Here is a 14,488-nt window from a genome sequence, read left to right on the forward strand (position 1 = left end):
TGCTCAAGACATAAATCAGGGCAAGCAGATTCCAAAAAAAATGTCTGACTCCAAACCTTTTTCAACATTTTTAATTAAAGTAAAAAGGTATAGGTACCCCTGACCATTAGGTCCAGCTGCGGATAACTCTGGGGTTGCGCGCACATCTTGCTCTATAATGCAGAACACCTGTGGAGTTGTGCTGCTTTTTCTGTGGTATTTTAGTAGCTTAAAAGCATGAATTATGATTGATGCAACTTTATATCGTTTTGTAAAACTCATTTTATTTCATTGACAGCATTGGTCTCATCATACAGTTGAACTCTTAATTTAATCACACACATAACTAAAATATTCTGCAAATGCACTGACTTTGACACTGCTAAAGCCCACAGTGGTAGAATTTGATCGGTTGATGGGGCAGAAAAAGAACGATGTAATCTAACCAATTACTTGCTGAAAAACGTTAACCCTAAAAACACTACAAAACAAACCATAGTCTTTGTCTAAATTAGTGGAGGGGAAACTTCCACATACCATCACAGACCAGGTAAGACACATTAACTGTGCTCCTTGGGAAACTGTTCCGACATAAAACTATACCCACTTCAAAGCAGGGACACCTGAACAGTCAAAAAGAAGGATTATCAGTTTCTAATATCTGGTTTTTGCTGGGTTCTCAAAACAGAGTTGGGAATACATGACAGACAGCGTTTCTATGCCTGTGTTTAATAAACTGTTGAAATTTCAGGCCAGCCATGTTTTATTCAAAACTTCAGAAGGAGAAAATCAGTTCATAGTGGCCACCAGATGTTTTGGCCTACAACTCCCATGATTCCTGATCACTGGCCACGTTACTAGGAGCTGTAGACCAATATATCTGGAGGGGACCAGTTTAGGGAAAGGCAGCTGCAACGAATTTGTACTCACCTTTCACTGTCCGTAAAATAGAATGCTCCCAAAAATATTTTATCATCATCAGGGTGAGCTGCTTAAGATCCAGACTTAGCAGCATTGTTACCTTCTGTAGATTGCCGTGTTTTTTGCTCTATAAGACTCACTTTTTCCCTCCTAAAAAGTAAGGGGAAATGTGTGTGCGTCTTATGGAGCGAATGCAGGCTGCGCAGCTATCCCAGAAGCCAGAACAGCAAGAGGGATTGCTGCCTTCACTGCGTAGCGATCCCTCTTGCTGTTCTGGCTTCCGAGATTCAGAATATATTTTTTCTTGTTTTCCTCCTCCAAAAACTAGGTGCGTCTTGTGGTCTGGTGCGTCTTATAGAGCGAAAAATACTGCAATCTGTGAGCAGGGACGCCAGGGCCTCTCTGATAAACTCCCATCAGCTTTATCTTGTATCCTGGGACATTAACCGTTGTGAAATTCAACCGAGATCTCTGGCCAGTTTGCAGGCTTTGAGCCCTCATTTATATGGACTACTTTTGAAAAACTGAGCTTCCAGTGCATCTTCTACCACTAGGAACCATGGAGAGCAACAGTCGATCCCACCCACCCGGAGTAGTGGCTTAGAATTTGGCCGCTACATGCCTTACAAAGCAACTCTGTGCAATGAGACAATAGCGCTTCACCAAATTGTTTTAAAGCTGTCCTGTTGCCTCAACGCTCTTCCAAAATCTTACCCAGAGTGGTTCCAATCAACCCAATCAGGTCCCTGTTATTTACCGTATTTTTTGCTCTATAAGACTCACTTTTTCCCTCCTAAAAAGTAAGGGGAAATGTGTGTGCGTCTTATGGAGCGAATGCAGCTATCCCAGAAGCCAGAACAGCAAGAGGGATTGCTGCTTTCGCTGCGCAGCAATCCCTCTTGCTGTTCTGGCTTCTGAGATTCAGAATATTTTTTTCTTGTTTTCCTCCTCCAAAAACTAGGTGCGTCTTGTGGTCTGGTGCGTTTTACAGAGCGAAAAATACGGTAATTCCCCTGCGGTTACATGTTAAAATAAATTCTAAATGCCAGGTTATTGAAAGAGACAGACACAAAGAATTTCATCCTCAAAACATAAATGTGCCATCCACTGGCATGGTGCCATGGGAGCTAGGTTCAGGAAGTTGAGTATCCACAACATTGCTTAACATGTGGAAGTTGCCAGGTTGCTCTGATCCTGGCTTAGATTTGAAAATTCTTGAAATAGCAGAAAGTTAAACCAGTAAAGTGTTGTTGTTTTTTAAATGGAAACAGTAATCTTTACCACTTAATTCCTGAGCGGTAGAAGTGGGGTAGCTCATTCACTGTGTTGTGTTTAAATGTACAATGTTCTTGTCAGGATTGAGGTTAGGGGAAACTGGTTCTTACCAGTTTGCGGTAGAAACCACCTCTACCTAACAGTGATGAGATTTGCCCTTGTGACATCACAAATCCATTCCCGTAGCACTTCTGCATATTATAAACCTTCATCTTTAAACAGAAAAAAATTACATTGATATTGTGATTCAAAACTTCACATTTTTGTGTTAACTGTAAAAGTTGGTATTCAGACCATATGGGAACAAAAACATGTGCATATCAAAAATAACTTCTTGCAGATTCCCAACATCTTTCAATGCACATTATGCTGCAAGGTTAATACATGCTGCCTTGTCCCATCAATATTTTAAAATCTTCGCCTCCTGTGGGATTAGTTTCCAAATTATTGATTTTCAAAAAGTCAAAGAATTACCAGTTAGTCAAAGGACAAATAAATTCCAATGCTATTTATATGATCAAAGACTGGACTAAATTCCACAGAAGGCACATAGCGAATTCTACAGTACTCCTTTCGTTTTCTAAATTGCGTCTCTAAAACTGTCAGTAAACACTGGTTAATAGGCTTAGCCATGGATACCTCTTGGCTGTTGTCACCAATATCAATTTCTCTGGCTAAGACTGGGTGACAATTCATCTGTTTACTAAGCTTTGGAGGGAGGGTATTTTATCAGACACCAGACAAAATGGAATGAGTCTAACATCATCATCTTAATCAATATTCTTGCAACATTCAATCATTATTCTTGCAACATTCAACAAGGAGTTTGTTTTTCATATTACGAGAAGGGATAAAATTAGGAATGAAGGACAGCAATTGGAAGAACAAGACATGTACATAACCACTCCAGTCAGCCACACATGCAACTTATCAACTACAGATCTCTTGCACATACAAAGTGCATCGCTTTTTAACAAGCACTGGGATGCTGCCTTAAAGCCATGCTACTTTTATCGTTTCCTCAAACAAAGGTCTCCTTTCCCCCACTCAACATTGAAACCAGTATCACAATCACACCAATTTCCTGGTAAGTGAAATGTCAAGAAAGAAAACAAACGTTTTAGTAGAAAAATAATTGAGGCACAGTGGCATTTCGAAGCATTTGCCAGGTCATCTTGAGTAAGGTAAAAGAAGATCTAGAAAGCTGCATAGGTGATCACGACATGTACTATGGTCTCATAGTGTAGCTCTCACTGAATCACTGTAACTGCAGTTCAGAGGTGGGAGCCAGCTCTCTGAAAATGCCCTACAAGTCACTGATTTCAATAAACATGGTGCAGCTGAGCTTATAGGGCTAACAAATTGGAATTCTTTACGACTCATATTATCTCTCTCTTTCTGTCACTCAGAAGTTGTCACTGCCTTTTTTTAAAATAACAACAATAATAATTCTCCCTAAGTCAGGAACAGGAATTTGTGGCACTCCATATGTTGGACTACAAATCCCATCAGCTCCAGCCAGCATGGCCAGTAGTCAAGGATGTTGGCAATTGTAGTCCAATACCTTCTAGAGGGCCACAGGTTCCCCATACCTGCACTTTTTGTTTCCTTAGTGGATTTTGCATGCACACACAAACTGTGCCTTCCAAATTCTGAAATGTATTACAGTTGTACCTTGGATCCTGAAGGCCTTGCGAGTTCAACGTTCCGGAAGTGAGTGTTCTGGTTTGTGAACGTTCTTTGGAACCCGAACGTCCGACGCTGCTTCTGACTGGCTGCAGGAGCTTCCTGCAGCCAATCAGAATCCGCGCCTTGGATTCCAAACATTCGAACGGACTTCCAGAACGGGTTCTGTTCAACTTCCAAGGTACTACTGTATTTAATCCATGAATCTCATGCATCAGAGCATTCTCTTTGGCCTCCTTCCAGAAGCTGCCATTGCTACTCACTTGCCAGGGGAAAGTAGAGAGAAAGCTCCCCCAGTTTTTATCTGGGATCTCAGGACTCTGGTGATCATTGCAAGTGGTTTCAGGGCTCAGTTAAGGTCTGTAGGTATCAATCCTAGAGAGCTGTAACACAGGCAAGAAGCACACACACAACTCATGGTGTTTTGAAAGTCGCCACTTTTCTAAGGCATGACAGTTTCAAGTGGACAAAACCAGTTTGTCTGTTCCACTAGGCAATTGGCCACTTCCCTACCTGAGCTCTGGATAACAAAGATTGATGCCTAAGGTATTAATCTCAGTTTCTGGTATATTAAAAAAATGCACATCATTCCCCCCCCCCCCTTTTAGGCAAAAAACAGGCTGAGAGTTATTTTCTAAGCTGATTTGGAAAAGGCAGCCAGATACTCTGCTGAGGTCTTTAACATGTACTGTACCCGACAACAATGTATTTATAACCACAGTTTAACAATAGTTGGTTTTGAAAGTACACCGAGAGACCAAACTTGCAGTAAAGCTTTAAGAGCAGGAAGGTGGATGGAATCGAATTGTAGTCTGACGAGTTCCTCCTCACTCATTCAGGGAATACGGAAAAAAGAATCATTTTGTCCTTTCTTTCCAAGTCATCCACATCATTCCAAGGAGGTACTGAGCAGCATTTTTAGGGTTAAGAGCATACACAACTGTGGGAAGGTGTCTGTGAAAGCAATAAACTCCTGTCCCTGACGGTTCCTGCTTTTTAAGGATGAAAGGAGGCAAAAGTTTTCCCTCTGAGGGCTGGCATGTCCTCTAGGTCTTCTTTAGTTAGCAGGAAATTGTGTTTTTCGTTCATTCAACAGTGGTTCTTCAATGACACATCCGGGCTGTCATCTCTTTCTGTAAAACAATGGAAGCAGTTAAAGTCACAAGTCGCTCCTTTAACATATCACAAATCTGGGCAGGTTTTTGACACCAGCAGCGGTTATTCTGCGCATCTCTACAGCGCTGGGGAGCCAAGTAGCAGGGCATCTGCTGCCCATAGAGAAGGCACCATGTTCAATTCTCAGCATCTCCAGGAAGACTTGGGAAAGATTTCCATCAGAAATCCTGGAGAAGTGTTCCTATACTGTGTCAACAAGTAGAGGAGAGTCTCAGGCCTGGGGGGTGAAACACAAATAGGCTCAAAAAAAGTTCCCCAATCCCATGCTGAGCTAAATGGACCAATGATCTGGCAAGGGGCAGCCATTTCAGGCGGGGGTTCTGTTTCCGGCAGTGTGGTGTAGTGGTTAAGAGCGGTGGACTTGCAATCTGGTGAACCGGGTTCGCTTCCCCGCTCCTCCACATGCAGCTGCTGGGTGACCTTGGGCCAGTCACACTTCTCTGAAGTCTCTCAGCCCCACTCACCTCACAGTGTTTGTTGTGGGGGAGAAAGGGAAAGGAGATTGTCAGCCGCTTTGAGACTCCTTCGGGTAGTGATAAAGCGGGATATCAAATCCAAACTCCTCCTCCTCCTCACATGCATGATCAGAGAGCATATAAGCGGCCCCTGTCCCATTACGCCTTGCCCCACTCCCATTCTGCGTTCTTCCGGGTCAAAAAGGACCTGTGTGTCAATTGAACACGCCTAAAATAGTCACCACCTGTATTCATAACATTCTCTGTTTGTCTTCTCTCTGCCATCTTCAAGGGCAGTATTGGGAACCAGCAAATTCTGGGTCTACCCTTTTATCATTCTGACAGCTCTAATAGGTTGCTTAATTTCCTAATCTTCTGCATCCTACCTTAAAACAAGGAAATTAGCTGCACAGATATCAGGCAAAAAGCATTTCAAGATCATACAGCGGGATTCCTAATATGCCAGTAACCCCTCGATGGAAGTTAGTTTTCCATCAAGGAGTGGCAGCTGATGGAACTGCACTCAAATCTCCAATGGAATGGGATACACCTTAAGTGGGATAAACCATAGGTAACAAATAAAAAAATTGTATTGTACAAGTCAGGCAAATAAAATCTGAATTTTGCTGTTTGCACTCCCCATTTTGAATTCAAATTTTAAAAAATTGTATTGTACAAGTCAGGCAAATAAAATCTGAATTTTGCTGTTTGCACTCCCCATTTTGAATTCAAATTAAAAGCCAGCTTCTAACCTAACCTTAAATGGGTGAATTTTAGGGCCTTGGTTGTGACCTGCAATTCCCCAGCTAAGGCTGGGAAGGAAGAGACATTTTTGAATTGGCACCGTTTCTAGGCTAGGGCTGTGCAAAACAAAGGCACAGGGACATGGGAAATTGCCCTAAAGCAAGTTTGATCATTGGGCCGTCCATCTAACTCAGTAATAATGTCTACAACCAGTTAGTCTGTGGCTCTGGCAGAGGACATTCCCGGGCATGCCTGGAGATGCTGGGAATACTGTAATACCTAAGACCTTCTGCCTGCTCTACTACTGATCTACGGACCAGCTGAGGCCAGCAGCAGCCCAATAAACGTCCTGTATTTGCTGCTTGAACAGGACTTCAAAAACAAAGCGGTCGCCAAATACTCCCTGATGCCATGGCTGGTGGGCCTGAGCTTAGCTTGGTGGATCTACAAGTTGCGCAGGTCTGGTTTACAATGTCTGAAGACTTAGGACAACAGGGAAAACAATGTATTTTGCCTTGTAACCACCACAATACTAATGGATGCATGTAAAGTCACTGAGCTCCTTCTTACAGGTAACAGTGGCATTAATATATGACTCCTAATTCTTTCCCCATGCAGTGGGCAGAAAAACTAATAAAACCAAGCTGGTCCTCAAAAGACACATATCAAGAGCCAAAAGCCAGGGTTACGTCTCTGTGGGGAGCATAGCTGTCAACTTACAGATTTGAAAATAAGGGACCAGCAGCCTCGAAAATAAGGGATCAGCAGCCAAAATAAGGGATTTTCCTAGCACAGGTATGTTCAACTTCTGAGCCCCTCCGAGCCAAAGGCAGAAAGCCCAGCCAGCAGCCAAACAAAGCCTCAAGCGGTGGTTCCCACAGCACAGCAATCCGGCAAAGGGGATGCAGCAAGGAAAATCACCGTCACCTCTCCGCTGGGAAGCGCTGAGCAAAGGCGAGTCCCCAGGCAACGCGGCCGATTTCATCGGCACAAGGCATGCAAGCTCCACCCCCCCAGTCGTTCTTAGACTCCTTATTGGGTGAGCAACACAGCCAAGCAAAACAGTGGAGCCTCCCTCCTCCCTGGCCAGCAGGGAGGGAGGGAGAGGAGCTGCTTCCTTTGAAACCCGGGAAATTTAAGGGACATCATAAGGGACAGCAGCAGGACATGGCGCTGGGATAAGGGACTTTCCCGCCAAATAAGGGACGGTTGACAGCTATGGTGGGGAGTTCCACAGTTCATATTTGCAGACGGTGCAAAAACTGGAATTGTTACTGCAAATAGGAAGCGACCGAGTGCGGGATTTCTGAGGAATAGTCGACAGACTTGCCGAACGATACATTCTGATCAGGGGTCAGCAACCTAAGACCCATGGGCCGGAAGCAGCCCGCAGAGGTCGTTTGACCAGCCCACGAGCCGCCCCCGAACTGAGTTGCCCACTGCACTAAACCGGCGCAGTGTGGTGCCGAAAATCGCACCTGTGCAGACGTTGAAAATCGAGATCCGACCCATGGAGGGATCTCCGCAGAACTGATCCGGCCCAGGCAAGATAAACCTTGTGGACCCCTGCTTTCTGATGGTTCTCAAATGGACAAAACAGATTCAAGCATCAGCTCCTGTTTGTGTTATTTTGACTTCTAGCCACTAAGGGGCGCCAAGCCTACTGCTGTGGCCTTTAGGCTGGGAGATGAAACTTGATGCGGGACTATTTTTAACAGTACAGCCTTCCAAAGAGAGATGAATTACAGGTGGTTACTTGCCCACTTTTCCAAATTCCCTGTTTGATTCAAAGGTGCAGATGCATCCTGAATGAGGATGTTGGAATTAAACACATCTGCTCCACAAAGCAGCTTTTGGACCACTCCCGGCCTTCTCTCCCAATAATTAAAAGATGACCCTCTCTGAGCTTCTCTGTTCTGAAATACTCTGGGAATACAAACAGCAGAATATCTGGAAAACACTGCCCTGCAAAATAGCTTTTGCCTCACTCACTCCAGATCCTGTCCTCAGACAGTCCCAGGCTCAAATATTTATGATCAAAGTACTCCTAACTGGTTATCCCAAGCTCTGAATGGGAAAATAAACACACACAAAATAAGATTCCTATCTGGTTCTGTATCTGGGTTAAACAAATGCTGTCTCAGGTGTATTTTTAAGATGTAGGCATCTTAAATCCTTGAGTTTGTAAAGGTTTGAGTAATTAACCTATGGTCTTTTAAACTCCGGGGGGGGGGAGTATTATTATTTTTTGTTACTACAGTGGTACCTCGGGTTTAGTACTTAATTCGTTCCGGAGGTCTGTACTTAACCTGAAACTGTTCTTAACCTGAAGCACCACTTTAGCTAATGGGGCCTCCTGCTGCTGCTGCACCGCCGGAGCATGATTTCTGTTCTCATCCTGAAGCAAAGTTCTTAACCTGAAGCACTATTTCTGGGTTAGTGGAGTCTTTAACCTGAAGCGTATGTAACCTGAAGCGTATGTAACCCGAGGTACCACTGTATAGTAAGACATTTTGTGTTTTTATCTTGTAAGCCGCTCTGTGATCTTTGGATAAAGGGAGGTACAGAAATTAATTAATTATCATCTCTCCCTTTGCTGCAAGCGCACTAAAGGGCCATACCAAAGTACCCCTCTCTTTTACAGCTTCTGAGAGCTGATTTATGCAGAATGAGATGAATTTTCTGCCTGCGCAACCATTGCCTAGGAACCAAGTGTAATGGTGTGAGTCTTTTTTTCCCTTTTTTTTTGAAAAGATGATTAAAAAATGACCTAGACAGCAAAGCTGTCATTCACCACTAAGTCATTCTGATACATGAGTGTCTTTCCTGTAGTTTTTATGCCTATAAAATGGGGGAACACCATCTACCACTTCAGGTGCGAAGAGTTGGTCTCGATCCCGTCCTCCAAAGCATCTGGCTTCATATCTCAGCATTTTGCCATAGCTTAGGCTTCCGCAAGCTGGTACCCTCCTCACATTTTAGTTGCAACTCACATATGTGAGACACACATGGTCTACAGTATGAGTAGGTAAACCAAGGCCCGGGGGCCAGATCCGGCCCAATCGCCTTCTAAATCTGGCCTGCGGACGGACCAGGAATCAGTGAGTTTTTACATGAGTAGAATGTGTCCTTTTATTTAAAATGCAACTCTGGGTTTTTTCTTTCCAAAATATAGTCTGGCCCTCTACAAGGTCTGAGGGACAGTGGACCGTCCCCCTGCTGAAAAAGTTTGCTGTAAAGGTAAAGGGACCCCTGACCATTAGGTCCAGTCGTGGCCGACTCTGGGGTTGTGGCGCTCATCTCGCTTTATTGGCCGAGGGAGCCGGCGTACAGCTTCCGGGTCATGTGGCCAGCATGACTCTGGCGAACCAGAGCAGCGCACAGAAACGCTGTTTACCTTCCCAACGGAGCGGTACCTATTTATCTACTTGCACTTGATGTGCTTTTGAACTGCTAGGTTGGCAGGAGCAGGGACTGAGCAACGGGAGCTCACCCCGTTGCAGGGATTCATTTCCCCTCCTCCAAAATATAGTTTGGCCCCCCACAAGGTCGGAGGGACAGTGGACTGGCCCCCTGCTGAAAAAGTTTGCTGACCCCTGGTCTACAGCAGTCTCATCTTCCTAGAAGGCATGCCCAGAGAATCGGGGGGGGGGGGGTTCTCTCCCAGCCCCACCTGAAGATGCCAGGGGTCTCATGCCTTCTGCATGAGAAACAGATGCTCTGCAGCTGGAAACATCTGAATTGGAAGCAGACTAAAAAGCTGCAGCGCAACAAGATGACTCAACGGTCTAAGCAAACCCGTGAGCCTACGCAGACCCAAATGAAAAGACTCTGTGGGCTTGTGAATGTTTGCAATTTCAAAACAGAAGCAGATTTTTCCTCCTCGTTTAAATCATTCCGTGCCCATAAAGGCCAATCAACAAAGGCACCAACACAAAGCCGTTTGCTAAGTGAAAAACAAACACGACACACTCACATAATTCCAAATGCCAGCATTGCAAAATTACAGCCCCGTATTTAAACATCCAAATAATTATGAAAGCAACGTGGACGTGAGGCAAAGCAAACCTGCGCACAGATTTTCAACGTGCACGGAAATAAGCAGCTGCCTTGGTATTTAGCCATCAAGAAATGCAAAATGTTCCCTTTTTAATTATATACTTGTTGCAACCTGAACCGAGCTCTCCTTAGATCTATGAACATGGCAACGAAGATTTAATGGAGAAGATTCCCGTGAAAGTCTGAAGGAAATGCTGCTCATTTGCCTGGATGGAGAACGATATAGACTGGGTGTGTAAAAACTTTGGCTCTCTAGAAGCTGCTGAACTACGACTCCCAAAACCCAGGGCCACTGGCCATGCTTCTGGGGCTGATGGGAATTGTAGTTCAGGAAGATATGGAGAGCCAAAGTTCCTCACACCTGATATAGAGGGTGCGTGTGTGTAGAAAGTAGCCTACTGTATGAAGGTAAAATGCACATCTCAGGCACGCAACCTCTGGACTGTTGCCCAGAATGACATTTGGCTCTGGGACTAATAGTGACTCCCCAATAGTAACACGAGCAGCCGCTCTCTGTGGCACTTTGCAATTCCCTGCAGAAATACTTTGAGCGATATTCAACTGAATTGGTGCAGTTACGGTAGAATTACCTCTACGAACCAACCCCTAAATATGCTCCAAAACAGATTTAGGGGTAACGCTGGGAGATTTCACCTTGCCCAACGCTACGACGGACTTTGTATTTGCATATTTTATTTTCGATATATTTATTTCGTCAACTAAGGGAGGTGGGTAGCACAAAATATGGTGATTACTCCTATTTCTAAACATAGAATCAGTATCTGGCTGAGCTGAGGCTCGCATTGTGCACAGCTCATGTGCTATAACCGCAGCACTGCCCCCAAAATGTTGCAGAACTGGTCAGCAAGACTCTCAGCACAATTATGCTCTTCCTCCATCGATCCATGTCCCTGTTAGCATTTTCCACCTCTTCCCTTCACCTGCGAGCTCCATCCATAATCACATGGTCTCCCCCCCCCCATCCATGCAACACATATCTTTGATGTGGAGATTACTTAACAGAATATAAGGTACCCCTGCCCGTACAGGCCAGTCGTGACCGACTCTGGGGTTGCGTGCTCATCTCGCTTAAGAGGCCGGGAGCCAGCGCTGTCTGAAGACACTTCCGGGTCACGTGGCCACCGTGACGAAGCTGCTCTGGCGAGCCAGCACCAGCGCAGCACAAGGAAACGCCGTTTGTCTTCCCACTATAAAGCGGTCCCTATTTATCTACTTGCACTTAAGGGTGCTTTCGAACTGCTAGGTGGGCAGGAGCTGGGACCGAACGATGGGAGCTCACCCCACCACGGGGATTCGAACCGCCAACCATGCAATCGGCAAGTCCTAGGCGCTGAGGTTTTACCCACAGCGCCACCCGTGTCCCCTACTAACAGAATATACACACCCCTTGACTGTAAGAAAAACTCAAAGAGTGTTCAAAGAAACCTCTCAATCAAGCCACCATCATCATCACATTCCTGTAATTAACGCAGAAAGGCAGAATGCACCATAAATGCTAAAAATAATGAAATGAACTTAATTTTCTTTTAAAAAATAAAAATAAAACAAATCTCACAAACAAGATGACACAGATGACACAACATCTGGAAAGTACTGCACTGGTTGCCCCTAAATTAATACTACAAATCAGAGTGGAAATCCATAGAGACAACAATTCTGTTCTTTATTTTATTCTCTCTCTCTCCCTTTTCTAGGAGGGGATGGGAGAGCCTCTTAGAAACAAAGGGGAAAAACCAGGACTAAATGAGTGAGCGACAAGTTAATAATTGAACAGTATTTAGTATTGCATAAAAAAGATTAACCTTGTCGGGTCAGTTTCATGGGTATGGAGGAACACACTTGGAACAGTTTCGTTCTTAAACAACTGGCTTGTACTACGCAAATACTAATATTTTGAGACTTCCCAGCACTTGAGCGACAATGTGCCTCTCTCATGAAATGGCTTGCCTCAGAGGATGATGGGTGTTTAGACTTGAATATACCTCTCCCTCCCCCCAATGCCCCCTGAACCTTGAGATAAAGTTTCAAAGTACGCGTTGGGTACATAAACTTGGGTGTACATTCTCAGGCCCTTTGCAACCACGTGTAGATTTCCACATAGCTGGAAGGTCCAACAAACAGGTGATGCAGTCATTTGTTTACTTTATATTCTTAATCAAATATAAAAAGTTAGCTGCTTGGTAGCGTCTTGATTTGGCAACGAAAAACCAGAATCTGCTTTTGAAACACTCCTTGCTCTTTATTATGATTGATTTTTCTTCCTCCCCCGAAATGCAGCTCCATTACATTAATTAAACTTAGCAAAGCAATCAACTACAACCTGTAGATTGTGCAATTGTAGCTGGATTCGGTTAAAAGCCAACACACTGCCGTGTGCTCACAGGGGGGAAATTATTCATGCCGTACTTAAGCAATATGATGCGCAAGCTTTCTCACACAGATGGATTGGAGGGGTGGAGAGACAAACAGGACCCTTCTGGGTTGAATGTAAAATCGATCTTGATACTCCCAGAATGATCAATCCAATTCTGGAAAGACAAGTCCCGGGGGAACTGAAATTACATCCGAGGCATGGGTCAGTGCCATCACTTCCCTTCACAACAAAATACACCCAAGGAAACTGACAGAAAACTGGTAGGGCTCTATTGGCCCAGGAGATCTGCAGGATAACATAATCTGGAAAGCCAACGAAAACAGATCTTTGGTTTCTTCATTCTGCCCTGGAACTGCAGAACTGAAGAGAGACTCATTCTCACTTCTGCCACCAGTGAGAAATCAAGGTCCATGTTGAGTGGAAGACTGGTCTGACCAAAACCCTTGACCAAGGAAGGAGCAGCTGCCCCTGCTGGCTTTGCATTTCCCTCCGAGGCTAATAAATAAATAAAGCACTAAACACTTACCAAAGGCTCCAGTTCCTTGCGGTCTATGAGGGCGAGCTCCGTCACGAAATAATAAAAGTGCTTGTAACAGGTGTTGACGTGGGCCTCAGCCCCCATGATGATAATGCGGTCAAAGTGGTGGATGTAGACGTGGACAAAGACCCGGAAGAGCCGGCACAAGATCTTCTTGCAGATCTGAAGGAAGTTCTTTGGGAACGGCACGCCTGGGAACGGAAAAGGAGAGGAGGTTGAGATCTCCCACCCTGTCATGATGGCGGTTGTTGTAAGTATAGGGAGGGTGATCTGATGCACGCAGCGAAAAGAGGAAGCTCAATGCTGTGCACAGGGAATAAACAGCCCCTCAACAGTCACTCATAAAATTGCTACACCAAATTATCCCCAACGACTGAGGGGTACCCAATCAGATTTGTGGCCATCTATACTAACCCACCCAGCAAAAGCGGGATGTTTTGGTTGCCCCCACCACAACCCATGCTCTCCATGAAGGAGAACCCGCTTTGCCAACTGGGCATCCAGAGATCTCCACGAGGTCGCAATTGGACCTACACCAGTCGCAAAATGCGCCTGGCATCTGGCTAGTTTTGAACACTGCTTCTATAACAAAGAGGACAGTGCTCCTTCAGAAGTAAATCAGCCGCGAAGCACAACCAGTTCTCCAGAACAGCCTACATATATTGATTTGATTTCAGTCTATTTATTTATTAGATTTGTATAGTGTCCTTCATCATAAGATCTCAGTGTAGTTCACAGAATAAAATACAAGATAAAGACAAGTAAATAAGTAAAGCAAAACAATTTATATCTGGGTAATTTACCTTTTCCCGCTTATTTGTTTATTGTTATTATTGTTATTTAAATTTGTATACTGCCCTGTGCCCGCAGATTTCACAACATAATGGCTCCATTCTTCCCATTGTTAAAAATCCACACTGGCAAATAGCCCATATGCACTTAATAATTCCTGGTGCGTCATTGCAAAATAATAATCATGATTTAAAAAAGACTTAAAAGTGGCTGAAGACGAAGACGAAAACTTATACGATAATCTCCAACAGCGAAGATCAATTTTAACAAAAGCACGCACAGTGGGCAGACAAAGAAGGATAAAGACATTAAATTAGATCACTGAGCTGCTGTCATTATTAGGAGAAGAAAAGATGCTTGGTGGAATTTCTGAGCTAGCAGCTACTTGCAGAAATAGAAGAAAAGAATTTACTCCTGGATGAAGTAACTGGCTGTAGTTCAAGCAGCACTACTGACTCAGCCAAGAGC

At 44.4% G+C, this 14,488-nt stretch overlaps 1 protein-coding gene across 5 annotated transcripts in view; it reads right to left on the bottom strand.

Annotated features, from left to right (window-relative positions):
* Positions 1-2,668: 2,668 nt before the first annotated feature.
* The window catches only part of MOB3B (MOB kinase activator 3B), a 94,482-nt gene continuing 82,662 nt past the window's right edge, over positions 2,669-14,488 (bottom strand). For all 5 annotated transcript variants that reach the window (XM_083594102.1, XM_083594105.1, XM_083594104.1 and 2 more), the window contains exons 3-4: positions 13,217-13,419; positions 2,669-4,994 (exon numbers count right to left, since the gene is read on the bottom strand). In XM_083594102.1, coding sequence (XP_083450228.1) covers positions 4,965-4,994; positions 13,217-13,419 — 233 coding nt within the window. In that variant the 3' untranslated portion in view covers positions 2,669-4,964. The remainder of the gene's footprint in view (positions 4,995-13,216; positions 13,420-14,488) is intronic.

This window comes from Podarcis filfolensis (genome assembly GCF_964270895.1).
Source record: "Podarcis filfolensis genome assembly, chromosome: 17".
NCBI lineage: Eukaryota > Metazoa > Chordata > Lepidosauria > Squamata > Lacertidae > Podarcis > Podarcis filfolensis.